The sequence below is a fragment of the Amblyraja radiata genome, chromosome 22 (genome assembly GCF_010909765.2).
Source record: "Amblyraja radiata isolate CabotCenter1 chromosome 22, sAmbRad1.1.pri, whole genome shotgun sequence".
Taxonomy (NCBI): Eukaryota; Metazoa; Chordata; class Chondrichthyes; order Rajiformes; family Rajidae; genus Amblyraja; species Amblyraja radiata.
In genome coordinates, this window is record NC_045977.1 from 17,404,493 (window position 1) to 17,425,073 (window position 20,581).

At 42.1% G+C, this 20,581-nt stretch overlaps 1 protein-coding gene across 1 annotated transcript in view; it reads left to right on the forward strand.

Moving 5' to 3' along the window:
• cacna1h (calcium voltage-gated channel subunit alpha1 H) overlaps positions 1-20,581 on the forward strand; it is a 167,904-nt gene that overhangs the window by 40,003 nt on the left and 107,320 nt on the right. Inside the window, exons 6-7 of the mRNA XM_033040491.1 lie at positions 9,205-9,297; positions 13,525-14,311. Of these exons, the coding sequence (XP_032896382.1) occupies positions 9,205-9,297; positions 13,525-14,311 (880 nt within the window). The remainder of the gene's footprint in view (positions 1-9,204; positions 9,298-13,524; positions 14,312-20,581) is intronic.

A 20,581-nucleotide genomic window follows, 5' to 3' on the forward strand; every position in this document is an offset into this window, starting at 1 on the left:
ACCCTTAACTGACCTGGACCCATGAATGGCCACCTTGACCAGGCCCAGGACCGACCCTCCCCTCTCCATACTGGGTGACCAGATATCAGGAACGTGGGGCTGAAATGCAGCCAGAATCTGAGGAGCAGCCCCTTCAGATACACAAATGAGGAGTTGCACACTCCATATACACATGGAACACGGTCTCTCCTACGTCACAGAAATGAGATGAACGCTGGCTCATTCCCTTGCTGTTGGTGTCCATGGCAGATCATTGTCCATATGAGCTGTTGAAGGGCCTGACCGCCTAACAATAAATAAATCTTACTTTTTAAACTTTCCACTGGATTTTTAAACTATTGTTTTCTCTGGAAGGTCGGAGGTTGAACCAATTAGAAGTATATAAAATGATGAGAAGCAAAGACAGGGTAGACAGTCAGAACCTTTGTCCCAGGGTGGATGGGCATAGAGGATATGTGCGGGGAAATTTGTTTTTAATCACAGAGGTTTGTGGCGGCCTGTAACCTGCTGCCATGGTCGTGGTGGAGGCAGATTGGCACAAGGCGTTTGTATAGGCATGTGGATCTGCAGGGAATGGAACGATATGGATGATGTGCTAGCAGATGAGATTTGTTTATCTTAGACTAATACAGCACGGAAATTTGCCCACATCAGGTTCATATCCCTCAAAACCTTTCTTATCCATGTACCTGTCCAAGTATGTGTTGAGTGTTGTTATAGTACTTGTCTCAACTACCTCCTCTTCCAGCTTATTCTATATATCCACCACCCATGTGTATTGGCATCATGTTCGGCATGGACATTGTGGGCCGAAGGGCCTGTTCTTGCGCTGCACTTTTCCATGTTCTATGTTTAGTAATCTTTTTGTAATATAAAAAATTCTAAAAATTTGAAAAACTTTGAAAAGGTACCCGTACACCATACAAGTGTTAACCATCATAATAAAAAGCACTGGTTTTCAGCGCAGATGCTGTTATAATATGGGCAGTAAGCAGCCATTTTATCTTATGAACACCAATACCATATAAACCACTACAAATGGGGGTTAAACTCAGAGCCCCTGAATGAAGCAAGGATGCGATTGAAACATAACTAATGTTTAACTATGGTCATAAACCTAATGCATCAAACAAACTAGCAGCTTTAGTTTAGTTTAGTTTAGTTTAGTTTAGACATACAGTGTGGGAACAGGCCCTTTTGGCCCACTGAGTCTGTGCTGACTAGCAATCAACCATACACTAGTTCTATCCTACATATTAGGGGCAATTTACAGAAGCCAATTAACCTACAAACCTGCATTTCTTTGGTATGTGGGAGGAAACCGGAGCACCCGTTGAAAACCCACACGGTCACAGGGAGAACGTACAAACTCCATACAGACAGCACGCATAGTCAGGATTGAACCTGGGTCTCTGTAGCAGTAAGGCAGCAACTCTACTGCTGCGCCACTGTGCTGCCCCAAATCCCAGAGGTTAAATGAGGATCCTTTAAAGCAAGGATCTGTTTACTCAAATCCCACACGAATTCCTTTGTAGTTTCAGATTTTACAGTTAATTAAAAACACTATTGTTTGTGTTAAACCCAATGACCTGGAAATGTTTACCTAGGAAATTCGGAAATAATTGACTTTGGTAATGCCACATTTAGCACTGAATGTTCCAGTGAAGATGGAATACCAACATTTTAATGACCTCTGGTTAATAAAAATAAGGATAAACATCACCGTAAACTTGACTGAGCAAGAGTGTGAAAAAATACATCAGAATTGATTAAATCCTACTCATAAACAAGATAGTAGAGATTGGCCAATATTAACAATTATTAAAGTTATAAAGTGCATTGATCTAAAGCACCAATTTTATAGTAAATGCAGAGAGTGCTCAAACAGCAACTTTCATAGAATCATACAGGGTGGAAACAGGCCATTCGGCCCCACTTGCCTACACTGACCACCATGCCCCATCTACAATAGTCCCACCTGCCTACACTTGGCCCATATCTCCCCAAACGTATCCTATCTATGTACTTGTCCAAATGTTTTTTTAACGTGTGAAAGATTGTATTGTCTAATAGAGCCATTTTAATCAGGTCCTTAAATGAAATGAAACATTTAGACTGGTACATGGATAGGATAGCTTAAGAGGGATATGGGCCAAGCGTGGGTAGGTGGGACCAATATATATGGGGTAAGATGGTCGGCATGGGCAAGTTGGGCCGAATGGCCTGTTTCCGTTCTGTATGATTATGGCTCTAAATATTTCTAAATGACAGTAATGGATGCTCATGTTGGTGTTGGTCTTGTACGGTTTTATACACGTGCATTGTTTTAAACTTCAAACACTCTATTTCACGTGAAGAAATGTAAATTTCCTCCGACTGTGTTTGCTGAATATTCAGCAGTTTTATTGCATAATTACACTTGCTGATAAATAATTAGTGACCACCCACAGGGTGCCATAATTCAACTTGATTTGTTAAATAGTGTTTGCGAAAGTTAAGAAGATGTGTTTCCCGTGGATCTTAAACATTTTACAAACCAGCAGGAGGGAGTGATGCTCATACAGAGGCGGGAGCCTGTAGGTATTTAGGAATAATTCACTTCTGCACAAGTTGGATAGATTCCACCGAACAGCAAAAAGCGTCAGCGTGTCGACACAATCACCTCCTCTGCTGGAGACTCCAAAATCATCTGTTTAATTGTTTGGCTTTTCCCTTGCCTGTAGTTGGCGGCGCTGCTTCAACTCTCCGGCACGATGGCGCAACGGTAGAGTTGCTGCCTTACAGCGCCAGAGACCTATCTCTCCTTATTGTTAATGCCCCTGATCCAGGCAGCATTCTAGTAGATGGGGACGAATTTCTTCACCCAGGGAGTGATGAACCTTTGGAATGTACTCTCAGAGGATCATGTCAGCTCAGCGCTGAGTACATCCAAAATATTTTGAGATATTAAGGGAATCAAGGAATAAGGGGTTTGTGCAGAATAGTGACACCACGGCAATCATTCTTGAATGCCAAAGCAAGTACAAAAGGTCCAATGGCCTAATCCTACTTTTATTTCTTATAGCCCTTGAGCAGTCTTAAAACAAACTAGAACTCAAAGTAGAGTCATCGAGACACATAAACCTACACAGCATCACACAGGCCCTTCTAGGAAATCAGGGAACATCACAGTGGGTGGCACAGTGGCGCAGCGGTAGAGTTGCTGCCTTACAGCACCAGAGACCCGGGTTCAATCCGGACTATGGGTGCTGTAAGAATAAGGGGTAGTACCATTTAGAAAGGAGATGAGGAAACACCTTTTCACCCAGAGAGTTATGAATCTGTGGAATTCTCTGGATGCTTTCAAGAGAGAGTTAGATAGAGCTCTTAAAGATAGCGTAGTCAGGGGATATGGTGAGAAGGCAGGAACGGGGTACTGATTGTGGATGATCAGCCATGATCACAGTGAATGGCGGTGCTGGCTCGAGTGGCCGAATGGCCTACTCCTGCACCTATTACCTATTGTCTGTACTGTTTTTTACGTTCTCCCTGTAACCGCGTGGGTTTTCCCCGGGTGCTCCGGTTCCCTCCCACACTCCAAAGACGTACAGGTTTGTGGGTTAATTGGCTTCAGTAAAGATTGTAAATTGTTCCTAGTGTGCAGGATAGCACTAGGTGTACGGGATGGTTGCTGGTCGGCGCGGACGCAGTCGGCCAAAGGGCTGTTTCCGTACTATATCTTTAAATTCTATTGTCTGTTGTTTATTTGTATATATACTGATATATATATATAAGCATGCTGCCTCACTAAAACTAAACTAAGCTCAATCTCTCGGTAGCTGCTAATTAAGGTGCAACTCAACGGCAACCAATATTCACCGAGACTTGAAAGCACCCTGTGATGTTTCTCTCCTGAACTCCTTGCTAATGCCGACAGAAAATGTGTGAACTATGAAGTAGGCTGTGGCTTTCCAAAACCCCAGGTTTCAGTGCCGCCCACTAGGGATTAGAAACATGACAGCAGACCCACTGAATAAATAAACGCAACCTGCTGTGAGGATCTGAAGTGGTTTTTTTTTAGCAAGAGCTGTAAACAGAATGTAGGCACCTGTAGTGACAGCCTGAATGGTCTCCATCGCGATGAAAGTGTGCTGGAACAGCTTTGACATTATTTCATCAGTGGTCCTTATTTTTTGTTTAATATGCTATAAACGAAGGGATTGGCAGTTTATTGTACAGGGGATGGATTCCCTTATAAAACTGAGTCAGAGGATATCCGCCATTGAATTGAATTGAATTGAATTGAATTGAATGACACAGCATGGAATTAGGCCCTTCGGTCCATGCCAAAAATCCATCACCCGTTCGCACTAATATTGGATTGAATTAGTTTTTAATTTAATTTAGTTTAGTTCAGTTTGCTTTCCTATACTTTATTATTGTCACATGTACTGAGGTAGAGGGAAAAGCTTTTGTTTGCGTGATATCCAGTCAAAGAAAAGACTACACATGAATACAATCAAGAATTAAATTAAATTGAATTGAATTGAAAGACACAGAGCCAACCGAGCCCACGCCGACCATCGACCACCCGTACACACTCGTTCCATGTTATTCCACTTGCCCCCCACTCCCGACACGCTAGCGACAATTTACAGAGGGCCAATTAACCTGCAAACCCGCACATCTTTGGCATGTGGAAGGAAATCAGACCACTTGAAGAAACCAAGCGGCACGTTCACAGGGAGAACGTGCCAACTCCACACAGACAGCACCCAAGGTCAGGATTGCACTTGTGTCTCTGGCGCTGTGAGGCAGCGGCTCTACCAGCTGCACCACAGTGCCACCCTATTATTTGCCACTAATCTGCACGCCATTATATTGGCAAAAGGAGTTGGTTGGGAAAGAGTTAGGTTATAACTTCACTTCATGGATTGGTAACTGGTTCTGGTTTGAGAAAGGAGTTGGTGCATAGCAGGAAATGTAGTAGCCCAAGGCTATGGTTTAATGATGTGAGTTACTGCAAAAAGGTGGTACTTCTCAAGGGTATGTATGTCCTAAGGTTTTAAATGTCTTCTGTGACCAATTTGAAAAATGCCACCAGAATTCACTTTTAAGATCTTGCCTTAGCTCATGTAGCAAGCATTTTCTGCTAATATTGTTGGTTTCCTGAGCTCTCGATTTGTGTGCTACTTGAAGCTTTTCTCTCTGCAAGTTATAAAGAGGGGGGTGGAGGTTACGGACAATTGATCACGCCCCTCTTGCATCTTCATTGGGTGTTATGTAAAATAACAACAGCAAATTACCATAGAACATATAGAAGAGTGCAGCACGGGAACAGGCCCTTCGGCCCACAATGTTCCTGCTGAACAGGATGCCAAGATAAACTAATCTCTGTCTGAACATGATCTAAATCCCTCCATTCCTTGCATATCCATTGAAAAGCCAGCTACCACCGTACTGTATTGGCCTCTCCCAACATCCCTGACATATTCCAGGCACCTGCATCTTTCCAAAATAATCCTGCCTTGCTCATCTCCTTTAAACGTTGCCCCTCTCACCTTAAAGCTGTGCCCTCTAGTCTTTGACACCGTGGGAAAACGATTCTGACTGTCTACCCATGAAACATTTGTATATTTCATTGGAACTTGCAATGTAGATTGCTTACAATATAGTAAGATACAAATCTACTGCCATAATTAAGTTATCTCTTAAAAGAAAGCATGAACACAGCTGGTAACACACTAACTTTGCAATCTCGATCACTGAACTGAAATTGCTCAGTCTTCAAGGAATAGTGGAATGTACTGATTGAACCAGTCTGTCGTGTGTTTAATACTTGTTTGTGTTGCTTGAATCTACGGACATTCCATCAGCTAGGGTACAGTCAGATTCACTTCGACTCCATTGGACTTTGTCTATGAACTGTGATGGTATTTCTGTATACTATCTGAACTGATTGACTGTCAGGCAAAACAAACCTTTTCACTGTACCTCGGTACTCGTGACAATAATAAGCCTAAACCTAAAACCTAATATGAGGCGGTACAGTGGCGCAGCGGTAGAGTTGCTGCCTTACAGCGCAAGGGATCCGGGTTCAACCCTGACAATGGGTGCTGTCTGTACGGAGTTTGTACGTTCTCCCTATGACCAGGTGGGTTTTCTCCGGGTGCTCCCGTTTCCTTCCACATTCCAAAGATGTACAGGTCTGTAGGTTAATTGGCTTCGGTAAAGAGTTGTGAAGTGTGTAGGATAGTGTTAGTGTACGGGGTGATCGCTGGTCGGTGCAGACTCGGTGGGTAGTGGGGCTTGTTCCCATGCTTTATATCTAAAGTGAACTGTTTCACCACTATATTATGCACTCTGTATCTTCCCCTTTGTTCTTGATGTGATAGATTATTACCTGATTTATTTGAATAGCATGCAAAACAAAGCTTTTCACTGTACCTCAGTACTCATGACAATAATAACATAAACCTAATCCTTGCAATTACACTCAATTGAGAAAATGGTCAGTTTAAATGTGCTACTGATTTTGAAGATTTAGATTTTTAGTCTGAAGAAGGATTCCAAACTGAAACGTCACCCAACCTTTTTCTCCAGAGATGCTGCCTGACCCGCTGGGTTACTCCAGCACTTTGTGCCTATCTACTGATTTTCCCTTAATGTGATGTGGTGTTAATTCAGATTCATAGACTATGGAAACACATTGAAGTAGAATCTCATTGTCAATGTCATGAAAGCAGGAACTCTGATTGAGCTGATGGTTTTCAATAATTTAATATTACATTTTCTTTCTTTGTATTTTATCGTCAGTCTGTCTAACAGTCGCCTCCTAAACCGAAACTGCTGATAAATTGAACTGTTACCTCATTATAGGTTGAACAGTGTAGTTTGAATAAACACTTGATTTAATGAACTACTAATTGTATTTCGAGGCAAGTTTTTGTTTTCATTGCTCTGGTTTCTTATTCACTGAGTGTTCCACTCAATTACTGGCCTGTAAATCAGATACATTTGTCGAGAACAGTGGAATCCCTGGGAAGTTTTCTTTTCCCATGTTGACAAACTATAGAAATCTTGAGTGATGTTCAAACAATGTTACCATTTGAAAATCATTTTAAAAGTGATGGCTCAATGGTAGAGCTGCTGCCTTACAGCGCCAGAGACCCGGCTTTGATTCTGACAACGGGTGCTGTCTGTATGGAGTTTGTACCTTCTCCCTGTGACCGCGTGGGATTTCCCCGGGTGCTCCGGTTTCCTCCCACACTCTAAAGATGTACAGGGTTGAAGGTTAATTGGCTTCGGTAAAAATTGTAACTTGACCTTAGTATGTAGGATAGTGTTAATGTACGGAGCGATCACTGGTTGGCACAGACTCGGTGGGCTGAAGGGTTTATTTCCACACTGTCTCTCTAAAGTCTATTGTCTGTTATTTTATATATAGACGGAACTATATTTTGTTGTTTATTAAGGGTTTTACAGAGTAATATCTGCTACAATTAAGAATTCTATTGTTCCATTTCGGGACATATGACAATAAAAACATTAACCCTCTTGGCTCTAGAACGATGCTTGGATTAAGGAGTATTAACTACAGAGGGTGCTTGGATAGACTTAGACTGCTTTCTCTGGAATGCCAGAGGTTGCAAAGAGTATATACAATTATGAGAGGCATAGATAGGGTAGACAGTCAGAATCATTTTCCCCCCAGGATTAAAAGATCATATGCTAGACGGCATAGCTTTAAAAGTGAGAGGGGCAAGGTTTAAAGGAGATGTGCAAGGCATGTTTTATACACAGAGGGTGGTGAGTGCCTGGAAAGTGCTGCCAGAGGTGGTGGTTGAGACAGATATGATAATGGCATTCAAGAGACTTTAACATAGGCACATGGACATGCAGGGAATGGAGGGATGTGGATGATGTGGAGCCAGATAAGGATTGGTCTTGGCTTCATATTTAGCACAGACATTGTGGGCCGAAGGGCCTGTTCCTTGTGCTGCAACTGTTCTTTGTTTGCAAAAATGTCACCGATCTTTCAAAAATGCTCATTTCCACCAGAATGATTTATCTTACCTTATTTTGATCATAGGTGAGTTCAAATAGGGAATTGTCAAGTGGATAAAAATGAGGCAAATTCACAGTTCACATTCTGCCCACTTTCTTCCCCCACTGTCGGTATCAGGTGGTCTTTATCTCATTCCTCAGTTGGCTCGCTCTTTCTTCAAATAGAACACTGCTACTATTGCAGCAGGTCAAGATTGAAACTGAGTTATGGAAACCATACTTTTGATGGGGTTGTTTCAATTAATTGGTTGAGAGATTCAGGGATAGTTGCTTCCCAGCTGTTATTATGCAACTGAACCATCCTCTCACCAGCTAGAGCGTGGTCCTGATCTCGCATCTACCTAATTTGGGACCTTTGAACGATCATTATCGGAGTTTACTGAACTTTATCTTGCACTAAACATTATTCCCTTTATCCTGTCTCTGTACACTGTGGATGGCTTGATTGTAATCACGTATGGTCTTTCCGTTGACTGGATAGTACGCAACAAAAACGTTTTTCACTCTACTGCACATGACAATAATAAACTAAACTAAACTAAGCTCTGTTTTGTCGTGTGAAGTGACTCAAAGATACCGGAGATACCTATTTGATCAGCACGTGTGGAGATTCCTTTGCAAGTCATTTTCATGAGAAGAGCAAGAAGAAAATGGCAGGAATGTTTCACTGTTAAAGTACGGAAGGAGTGTAAGGTTGAAGGTGAGAGGGAGAAGATTTAATAGGAACCTGAAGGGCAACCTTTTCATTCAGAAGGTGGGAGCTATTATGGAACGAGCTACCAGAGGAGGGAGTTGAGGCAGGTACACCAGGTACTGTGAAGGGCCTGTTTCCACACTGTATGACTCGGTGACTCTATTGGCAAAACGCTTGTAAACAGGACTAGCGGAACGTGAAAAAGTGTAAAAGACTGAGGAGGAATAACATGTCAAAAACCTGTATTAATCACATCACATTTTTCATAAATTTATGCAAAATTGAGCAGTTAATAAAAATCTGTGGCTGATTTACATCAGATTATTAATTATCTTTGCCTTCATCTGAAGATATTATACAAAATTGAATATGAAAGTGACCGTTATATATTGCCTAGGTTATTTTTCTCAAACGTTATTTAAATAGTGTCAGAATAATGTAACATGCGTTTGTTTCCTTCACAGGTGATTACTCTGGAAGGATGGGTGGATATCATGTATTATGTTATGGATGCACATTCTTTTTACAATTTTATCTATTTTATACTGCTTATAATAGTAAGTATCTCTCATTTAAGGCCTTACATTTCTTTTGTTTCTCTGAATAATGAAGATTTCCATATTGTACCATGTCCAAAATGTGACTTCAGTTTAGAATGTTAATGTGGGCTATAAACTTCAGATGATTTTTTGTGACGTCCAATTAAAAAAATGACAAATCATTATTTTAATTTTAAAAAGACTGTTAAGGTTTAAAGTTTCAAAGTGCTGGAGAAATTCGTAGAAACAAGGAATTGCAGATTTAAAATTAAAAAAGTGCTGGGGTAATTCAGCGGGTCAGGCAGCATCTCTTGAGAATATGGATAGATGACGTTTCGGGTCGAGATCCTTCTTCAGACTGTGAGGGTGCTGATGGGTCCCGAGCCGAAACGTCACCGATCCATGTTCTCCAGGGTTGCTGACTAACCTCCTGAATTATTCCAAATAAAAATAGCGGAGTCAGGGGATATGGGGAGAAGGCAGGAACGGGGTACTGATTGGGGATGATCAACAATGATCACATTAAATGCTGGCTCGAAGGGCCGAATGGCCTACTCTTGCACCTATTGTATATTGTCTATTAATCCTAAAATGGTTGTGTGTTTTGTCTTTAAATATATTGTTCAACGAAACTAATGGCAATTCAATTTCCCATGCAACAATGTGACCAAACATGGGGCGGCACAGTGGTGCAGCAGTAGAGCTGCTGCCCTACAGCGCCAGAGACCTGGGTTCGATCCTGACTATGGGTGCAGTCTGTACGGAGTTTGTACGTTCTCCCCATGACCATGTGGGTTTTCTCCGGGTGCTCCGGTATCCTCTCACATACCAAAGAGGTACAGGTTTGTAGGCTAATTGGCCTCTGTAAAATTGCCCTTAGTGCGTAGGGAGTGAATGAGATATTGGATGACCTAGAACTAGTGTGAACGAATGATCAATGGTATCTGTTGACTTGATGGGCCAAAGGGCCATGTTTCTATGCTGTATCACAAATCTAAACTAAACTAAACTGAACTAAAGCTGTCACATATTATCCAGTTTCCTGGAACTCTGAGGTACTAAGAATCATTCCATATGTTGTGCAAGGCCAGCAGTCAGCTAAGTTTGGCCAAACATGCCAGAAACACGCAAAAAAGGATAAGCATCATGCTCAACAACAATTCATTGTTCAGTTCGAGTAGGAATTCAATTGTGCTGATCATAGAGTCATAAAGCCTTTCTACCCATCCCTTCAATGCAGCCCAAGATACTCCTTCTACGCTAATCCAATTTGCCTTGCTTTGGCTCATACCGCTCCAAACCTCTCCTATCCATTTACTTGTCCAGTATTCAAAAATATTGTAATAATACCTGCCTCAACTACCTCCTCTGGCAGCTTGTTTCATATACCCCCCCCCCAACCCACTAAGTGAGAAAGGTAACCCTCAAGTTCCTTTCTCCTTTCATCTTAAACCTATGTCCTTGATTCTCCTACTCTGGGTAAAATACATTGCACATTCACCCTGCATATTCCCCTTATGGTTTTATACACCTCCATAAGATATCCCCTCATCCTCCTGCAATCGTAGGAATAAAGTCCTAGCCTGTGCAACCTCTCCCTATAGCTCTGGCCCTCGAACCCATCACAGATAGTTGGATGCAAACATTTATTAAAATGAAATCGGAAAAACTGGAGTATCATAATGTTTAATATTTCAAAGTTGGTAACCTGAATAAACAGAAATGTATAAATGGAAAAATAGCATATTTAAGTTTGAAGCTATATTTCAGATGCAAATGCATTCATCCTGCTGAAAAATCAATATGAGGCCAATATAATTAAAATAACACATCTTATGAACTTTAATACAAAATACTTCCTCCATTCACAAAACAGTCAATGGAAGAACTTTTCTAGCTGCAAATTCAATTCCAATAAAATAATATTCGTTGAATATGCTGAGTCAGAAATTATGAATGTAACATTTGTTCAATTTAATTTTATGAGTTCAATATTTTTTTGAAGGGCTTTTATATTTATAGAATGCATTCTGCTATAGTGACTAAAATTGCCTTTTAGCGTGATGGTAGTAATAATAATCAGTTTTAAATGTTTCCTATAAAGAACTGATCTTGAATTTTAATGCTCTGTATTGTTCTAAGACACTGCAACTCTTGGTCTGCAAAAATAGAGCTTATATTTTAAGTTCTATGAGAAGCAAATTGAGCTCATTTTTCCTGTGTCGTTTAGTTGGCTTTAGCATGGAGATTTGCTGTCATCAAAGGTCCATTTTTGGAGCTCTTTGAGTATCTGGATTCTATTTTCTGCTCTGTGGATTTTTAGACTTTAGTCTTTAGAGATACAGAGCGGAAACAGGCCCTTCGACCCACCGAATCCTCGCCGACCAATGATCACTCCGTACACTAGCACTATTCTACACATTAGAGACAATTTACAATTTTACTGAAGCCAATTAACCTACAAACCTGCACGTCTCTGGAGTGTGGGAGGAAACCTGAGCATCCAGAGAAAACCCACGCGGTCACAGGGAGAACGTACAAACTTCATACAGATATCACCAGTAGTCAGGGCCAAACTTGGGTACGTGGCGCTGTAAGGTAACAGCTCTACCGTTACGAGGGATATTGAACTACTGTCCTGCAGATTTCATGCAGATTTCTGTGGACATATACAGGCAGTCAAAGCCCAAGTGTAAAAGTAATTCCAAGAAAGGACCGAGAAGTATAAGAGAGGAAAGGAAAGGTTAAAAGGGATATGGGCCAGGCGCAGGCAAGTGGGACTAGCTCGAATGGGCTATCTTGGTCCACGGTATTGGACGAATTGGGCCGAAGGGCCTGTTTCTGTGCTCTATAACTGTACAGGCAGGAAGACAACTGTGGAGGTCTTCACAGACAGGTTGAAGCATCCTGAGGTTTGGGTTATAAATAGGAACAATAAGATTAGAATTTCGGCAGCACAGTGGCGCAGCGGTAGGGTTGCTGCCTTACAGCTCCAGCGACTCGAGTTGGAGCTGTAAGGCAGCTCTTGCATTTTCTCTGGAGCTCCAGTTTCCTCCCACATCTTAAAGACATGCAGATTTGTTGGTTAATTTGCTTCTGTAATTGACCCTGGTGTTTAGGATAGAACTGGTGTACAGGCAATCGCTGGTTGGTGTGGACTGGTTGGCCCGAAGGGCCTGTTTCCATGCTGTATCTCTGTAACTAAAACCTAAAAAGATGCTGGAAATACTCAGCATAAACCTTAGGTAAACTGTGACACTCCTTTCCTCACACTTTAATTTTAACCCCCTATGTTATCTTTAGCAATACCCAAATACCCTAAGATACCAGGAATTAAATTAAAAAAGCAAACATGTTTCCTTGATTCCATTGGGCTTATCCGTCACTGCTTACCATTTTCCTATTCTTTAAGGATATGTTTGAGATATATCATTCTCTCTTAGCAAAAGCTTGACAAGTTTTTAATTTATTCATTCTCAAGACATAGGAATTCTGCCAAAGCCTGCTTTAATAGTCCATCCTTAATACCCCATGTTGGGAAAGTAGGAAGAATCAAATAGGATTAGTGTGAATGGGTTTGATGGGCCGAAAGTCTTGTTGGCATGCTGTACGACATTATGACTTTATATGCACTTGAGTAGCTGGTGGTGAACTTTCTTTCTGGGGTGGGAGATTGCAACCTTCATGTGGTCCGCCCTGTTTCGACGAATGCAATCAACCTGGCGTGCACAATCAAGTAAGATCAAATAGAACAAATTGTCCTACAACTTTAGGCTGTGCACGCCATACGCAAGAAGAAGAAGAAGAAGAAGGACTTTCTTTCTTGAATGCCTCCAAATATTTTCTGTAACCGTGCTCCTTGGTGTTGCCATATCAAATTTAACTCAGAGTCAATCACATTATTGTGGGTCTAGTTTCACATATAAGGGAGATGTGCTCAGTTTGACAGATGAAAGAACATAAAGAAAAGAACAAAAACGTGCAAACTCCACACAGACAGCACCCTAGGTCAGGATCGAATCAGGGTCTCCGGCACTATTAGGCATCAACTCTACTAGCTGCGCCACTGTGCCGCTCTGAATATTTATTCCCTCTTGAGAGTGTTTGATCATATTTTAGTTTTTTGCAATAAAAACATTTGAGCTTCAGAACACAATGGGGGGATTGTTGTAATTGTACATTTTCCTTTTTACAACTTTAAGACTGATTGCGTGTATTTTTATCTCCTAAAAAAAATTTCTTCAGGTTGGTTCATTCTTCATGATTAACCTGTGCCTGGTTGTCATAGCAACGCAATTTTCAGAAACAAAACAACGCGAAAATCAATTAATGCAGGAGCAGAGGGCTCGTTTCCTGTCAAACGACAGCACGATTGCAAGTTTCTCTGAGCCAGGAAGCTGCTACGAAGAGCTGCTGAAGTACATCTGTCACCTGTACAGGAAGGTAAAGCGACGGGCCTTGCGGCTGTACAACACCTGGAGGAACAAGCGGCGAAAGAAGGTCAGCTCGGTCAGCTCCAACGGGCAGGAGAGGACGTGCCGGACCAAGGGGCGGGTGAAGTCAATCCATCATCTGATTCACCACCACCACCACCACCACCACCATCATTACCACATCAGCAATGGCGCTTTGAGGGGACAACGGGGAAGCCCGGAGCTCTACGACATGGAGATGAAGACGCTACGAGTTGACAATAGGCTCGTGGTCCCTTCGCCCGCGCTCAACCATCAGACGCCACTTTCGGGAGCCGAGTCCGTCCACAGCATCTATCACGCTGACTGCCATTTAGAAGGTCTTCAGGTGGCGTGCAAGTCTTCCACTGCTGCGAACGTCAAACTAATGGGCAGCTTTATCAACCAGCGGGGCATGAACTACCCAACCATCGTCCCATCTGTGACCGGCAAGGACAGCTCCACGCCAAAGCCAAAGGACAAGAGAAGTGGTAACACATCCTTCACAGTGGACAAAGCAAAACCGAAGATGAAGCTCACAGATTCCTTTGGCAAACTGCCCTACTTAGTGGGAGACAATGGTAAGAAACGTACCTGTTCCATCGTCACCTCCAAACTCCCTCAGTTGTGTTAAAAGCTTCACGATTTCGTTTTACGTAGGCACAAGGAACTGTAGATGTTGGTTTTCCAAAGAAAGACACTAAGTGCTGGAGTAACTCAGCAGATCAGGCAACATCCCTGGAGAACATGGATAGGTGACATTTTGGGGTGAGACCCTTCTTTAGACTGATTGTGGTTGGGGGGGGGGGGGGAAGAATGCTGGAAGTGAGGAGGTGCAGGACAAAGCCTGGTGAATGATAGGTGGATACACGTGAGGTGGGGGTACTCCAGCACCTTGTGTCTTTTTTGTAAACCAGCATCTGCAGTTCCTTGTGATGTGCAGCACGGGCTTAGAACAGAGAACGTAGAATAGTACAGAAATGAAGGACACGGGTCTCCACCTGAAACGTTATCTATCCATGTTCTCCAGGGATGCTGCCTGACCGGTTGAGCTACTCCAGCATTTTGTGTCTTTTCTAAATTAGCTTTACAATTGCTCAGATATTTAAAACCCATTAAAACTGGATAAACAAGGAGATTAAGAATATTGCTATATTTACAACTGATTTCCTGCATTAAGCAGCTGTTCTGATGGGATGAATTGATTGAGAAAAGTTCAACAGTAAGTGAAACTCATTGTGCCGCAGATGATGGAAAATTTAAATAATGACTAAAAATGCTGGAAGCGACCAACAGATCTGGAAGGAGGAACAGTTAATGTTCAGGTCAAAGGCTTTTCTGGAAAATCGAGAAAACAAATTAGTTTTAAGTTTGATTGAAAAGCCCTTCGGCCAATTGAGTCCACGCTGACCATCGGTCATAAGGAATGGGAGTAGAATTAGGCCATTGGGCCCATCACGTCTACTCCGTCATTCAATCATGGCTGATCTATCTCTCTCTCCTAACCCCATCCTTCTCCCAATAAGCTCTGACACCTGTACTAATCAAGAATCTATCTATCTCTGCCATGAAAATATCCACTGATGGCCTCCACAGTCTTCTGTGGCAAAGAATTCCACAGAGTCACCACCTTCTGACTAAAGACATTTCTCCTCATCTCCTTCTTAAATGAGCGTCCTTTAATTCTGAGGCAATGACCTCTAGTCCTAGACTCTCCCACTAGTGGAAACATCCTCACCGCATCCACTCTGTCCAGGCCTTTCACTATTCTGTACGTTTCAATGAGGTCCCCCGGAGCCCCCTCATTCTTCTAAACTCCAGCGAGTACAGGTCCAGTGCCGACAAACGCTCATCATAGGTTAACCTGCTCAATCCTGGGATCATTCTTATAAATCTCCTCAGGACCCTCTCCAGAGCCAGCACATCCTTCCTCAGATATGGTGCCCAAAATTACTCACAATATTCCAAATGCGGCCTTTACGAGCGCCTTATAGAGCCTGAACATTACATCCCAACATTACAACATCAGATCTAGTTATCCCACTAACAGAGATATTCCCTGTATTCTCTCCGCCTGTCTGCACCCTGCCTGCCATTTAAAACTAACTCGTCTTGTCTCCAATCCCATACATTAATTCTGTTTCGCTTTCCACAGTGGCTGCCTGACATTCTGAGTGTTTCCTGTATTTTCTGTCTTTAGATCAATGTTCAAATTGTTCATAGCAACTCTAAACAGAACCCTCCTACCAACAACTAGAGTGCGGTCCTGAACTAGTATCTACCTCATTAGAGACCCTTGGACTATTTTTGATCAGACTTTATCTTGCATTAAACGTTATTCACATTATCATATATCTGTACACTGTGCACGGCTCGATTGTAATCATGTATTGCCTTTCCGCTGACTGGATAGTACGCAACAAAACTCTTCACTTCATGGTGCACGCAATAATTAACTAAACAAAACAAAATTAAACAAAACTAAACTACACTTTGAAAATATCAGTATTGTTAATCATATCCTGCACTGTATAAAACATTTTGATTTCAGTGAAGTTAGCTTAGCTCATCCAAAGCTGGGTATAGGTCTTGTCGCAGATATGTGTAGCCAGCATTAGTTACCAGCTTGTTAAATTATAACGGTATTGGTATTGGTTTATTATTGTCATATGCCTCAAGATGCAGTGAAAAATATTGTTTTGTGAGCTATCGGAATATACAGAAGCTTGAAAGCACACACCACCGGACTCAGGAACAGCTTCTTCCCCTCTGTTGTCAGGCTTCCGAACAGTCCTTCCATAAGCTATGGTACTGTCCGATTCACATCTATTTTATTTAGTTTAGTTTTGCTTAGAGATACAGCATGGAAACAGGCCCTTCAACCAGCGATCCCCACACATTAACACGATCCTACACACACCAGGCACAATTTACATTTATACCAAGCCAATTAACCTACAAAACTGTACGTCTTTGGCGTGTGGGAACGTACAAACTGCGTACGGACAGCAACCGTAGTCGGGATCGAACCCGGGTCTCTGGCGCTGTAAGGGCTGTAAGGCAGCAACTCCACCGCTGCGCCACCGTGCCACCCTTGTGGACTCTGTACTTTGCCAATGGAATTGGCGTGCAGTAATGCAGAGAGTTTTATTCTCCCCTCTGTGTCTTTCCCCTCACTCCACCTATTGTCCTTTGAGTTTGAATTAATTGTTTTTATGTATAGGATTATCTGATTTGGTTGGATAGCCTGCTAAACAAAGCTTTTCACTGTACCTCGTACACTTGACAATAATAAACTAAACCTAAACATTCATGTACTACACAAAATAACTTACAGAGACCAATTACCAATCCGCACTTGTTTGGGATGTGGGAGGAAACCGGGGCACTCGGAGGAAACCCAAACGGTCACAGGGAGAACATGCAAACTCTGCATCGACAGCACCTGAGGTTAGGATTGGAGCTGTCTCTGGAGCTGTGAGGCAGCAGCTCTACTAGCCACTCCTCATGTCATCATTCTATTTTGACCAAAGCACAAAGACCTTTCCCCCACTATATCCACCACTGTGAGAATCAGATTAGATTAGATGCTGAATGGGTTTTACAAGGACGGAGCTGAAAGCCAGATAAAGAAAAATGGAAGACTCGAAGCGTTAATTTAGACGTTATCTTCGAGTTTAGAGATACAGCATGGAAACACATCCTCCGATCCACCGAGTCTGACCAGCGATCGCCCCGTATATTAGCACTATCCTACACACTAGAGATGATTTACAATTTATAGAAGCCAATTTAACTACAAACCTGTACGTCTTTGTAGTGTGAGCGGAAACCGGGACACCCGGAGCAAACCCACGCGGTCACAGGGAGAACGTGCAAACTCCGTACAGGCAGCACCCGTAGTCAGGATTAAACCCGTGTCACCATGGCCCCCCTCCCCTCCCCCCCCCACCCCCACCGTATAACTAACAGTGAGAAACAAGTTCGATTATTTGCTGTTTGGGTTTTACAAGGATGTAGCTCACAACAAGATGAAGAAAAATGAAAGATCTGAAAAGTTAATTAAAAAGTCAACTCAATTGGAAAAAATGGAACATACAGGGACAGAAGACGAGCCCTTTTGTTAACAAAAAAAGGCTTGAGAAAGAAGAGAACCAGCATTTGAAAAATAATTTTATGATTAGTATTTCAAAGTAAATCACCCTTGCAATAGTCAACTCTGGTGTTGCGAGGATCACCCATTACAATTAATCCATGCAACCAATTGTTTGGCCTTTGAACATACCACAGGAAGCAATTTAGGTTAAGTGCTGTGTGGATCTTACATAGTTTGATTCTGCTTTTAGTACCGTTGCCTCAAATAGATGAAATGAATACTCCATAACACCCCAATACTCCGTCAGTTATAACTTCACTGCAATCTGGGATTATTGACTAATTTCCCCGCTTTTCCGTGATTTTAGTTTAGTTTCGCGATACAGCGCGGAAACAGGCCCTTCGGCCCACCGAGTCCGCACCGATCAGCGATCCCTGCGCACTAACACTATCCTACACTAGGGACAATTTTTACACTTATACCAAACCAATTAACCTACAAACCTGTACGTCTTTGGAATGTGGATGGAAACCCAAGTTCTCAGAGGAAAGCCATGCTGCCACGGGGAGAGGGAAGAAACTCTGTACTGACAGCACCCGTAGTTGGGATCGAACCCAGGACTTTGGTGTTGTAAGTGCTGTAAGGCAGCAACTCTACCGCTGCGACACCGTGCCGCTTCTACGGCATATGATGCGTCTGCTCACATGCACATCGTAAGCACACTTTAAAACTAGACAATTTATCTTATCGACTTTTCAGGCAACTGATCCATCCTACCAACAGCTAGAGAGCAGCCCTGAGCTACTATCTACCTCACTGGAGATCTGTGTTCGGGCTTTATGAACTTTATCTTGCACTAAACGTTTTTCACGTCATTCCCTTTATCGTGTATTTATACAACGGATGGCTCGATTGTAATCATCTATTGTCTTTCCACTGACTTTCCGATCCGTTAACACACAGCTAAAGCTTTCCACTGTACCTCGGTACATGTGACAATAAACTAAACTCAAACTCAAACTAAACTGCACTAATTTAAGGAAGAGAGCTCTATTGTCAGAGACAATGTTGAAATCCTACTCTTGTTCCCGATAAAATGCTTGACCATTTTGTCATGCATTTATGCAGTGGATTCTCCCTGATTGAAGTATTCAGTATTTAAAGATTTTCTTGGCTGTATAGTGACATGTATATTGTGTTCTGTGGAGGTGTAAAGCGTGTTCTGTTCAAGGATGTAATGCTGAGGCTTTATCGGGCACAGGTGAGGCCACATTTAGAATATATTATGCGCATTTTGTGCCCCATATCTGAGGAAGGACCTGCTGGCGTTGGAGAGGGCCCAAAGGAGGTTTACGAGAATAATCCCAGAGATGATTGGGTTAATGTATGAGGAATGTTTGAAGGCTCTGGGCCTGTAGTCGCTGGAGTTCAGAAGGATGAGGGGACACCTCATTGAAACCTACAAGATAATGTAAGGCCTAGATAGAGTGGACATGGAAAGAACCAGAACAAAGAAGAGTCTAGAACCAGAGAGCACAGCCTCAGAATAAAAGAACAGACCTTCAGATTGGAGATAAGGCGGAATTTCTTTAGCCAGAGGATGGTGAATCTGCAGAATTTATTCTCACAGACGGCTGTGGAGAGCAAGACATTTGGGTATTTTCCTAAGGCGGAGATTGATGGGTTCTTGATGTGGAAAAGCATCAAAGTTTATGGGGAGAAGGCTGCAGAATGGGGTTGAGAGGGAAAAATAGATCAGCCATGATCGAATGGTGGAGAAGACTCTATGGGTGATTGGACTAACTCTACTCCAATGTCTTATGGTCTTATGGTGAATCAATTTGTGAGGCCACAATTATGGGGAGAGTGAGCAACTGTTTGCCGCTTTTGTTGAACGATAGCGTAACTGTATTGAAGGAAGGATATCTGGTAAATCTGCAAATGTTGATCAACAACAGCCAGGAAAATAAATCTCAAAAGTGGTCAAATTTTTTGCCAAATTTGGGATTGTCGCTGATAAATCTGAAATTCTCTGCATTCTCGCTTCACCATGCGGCTCACAAATGCATAGATTTAGCGTTTGTGGACGAAGTATGATACCAGATGTCATATTTTACTACTTTCCCCTAATATGGAGTGATTTTTCAAGGAAGAGATTATTTTAGCTTTCTGTTGCAACTAAAGATTGTTAGAAGTCCTTTAAAATTGTGCTTAAATACAATGGGGCCAAAATAGGACCACTTTATCGCCATGGTAATTCTATCTTTCCACTAACAAAGATGTTCTCAATATTTTATCTGTTTTCACTTTTTAACTGCAGTCAAAATTGTACGTTTAACAAGACACAAGTCCATTCCTATTTTTCATGCAAGGAACTTACTGAATCAAGTCGCAAATAATTCTTAAGGAGATACAATTTAGGTTTTATTAATTGTATATTTTAATTAGCTTTCTTGATATTCACTGCATTGAAATGAGCTGTTCAGTCATACCTGCTCATTTGGCGAATGGATTGTCTGCCCCATAAGACTAAATGAATGATAAGAGGAATATAATATTCAAGAATTGCTTTTGTCTAATTTCAACTGTGCTTCTGAAATAGATGAACAATTGATGCCATTAAGTTGGCAGTCTAAGTGAATTCTAGATGTATCTTGTTACTGCCATGTCTTAAAAATAATGAGCTAACTTTATTAAGATTTGCAGATAAAGGACACCCCAGTGTTGCAACTGGTAGAGCTGCTGCCTCACAGGG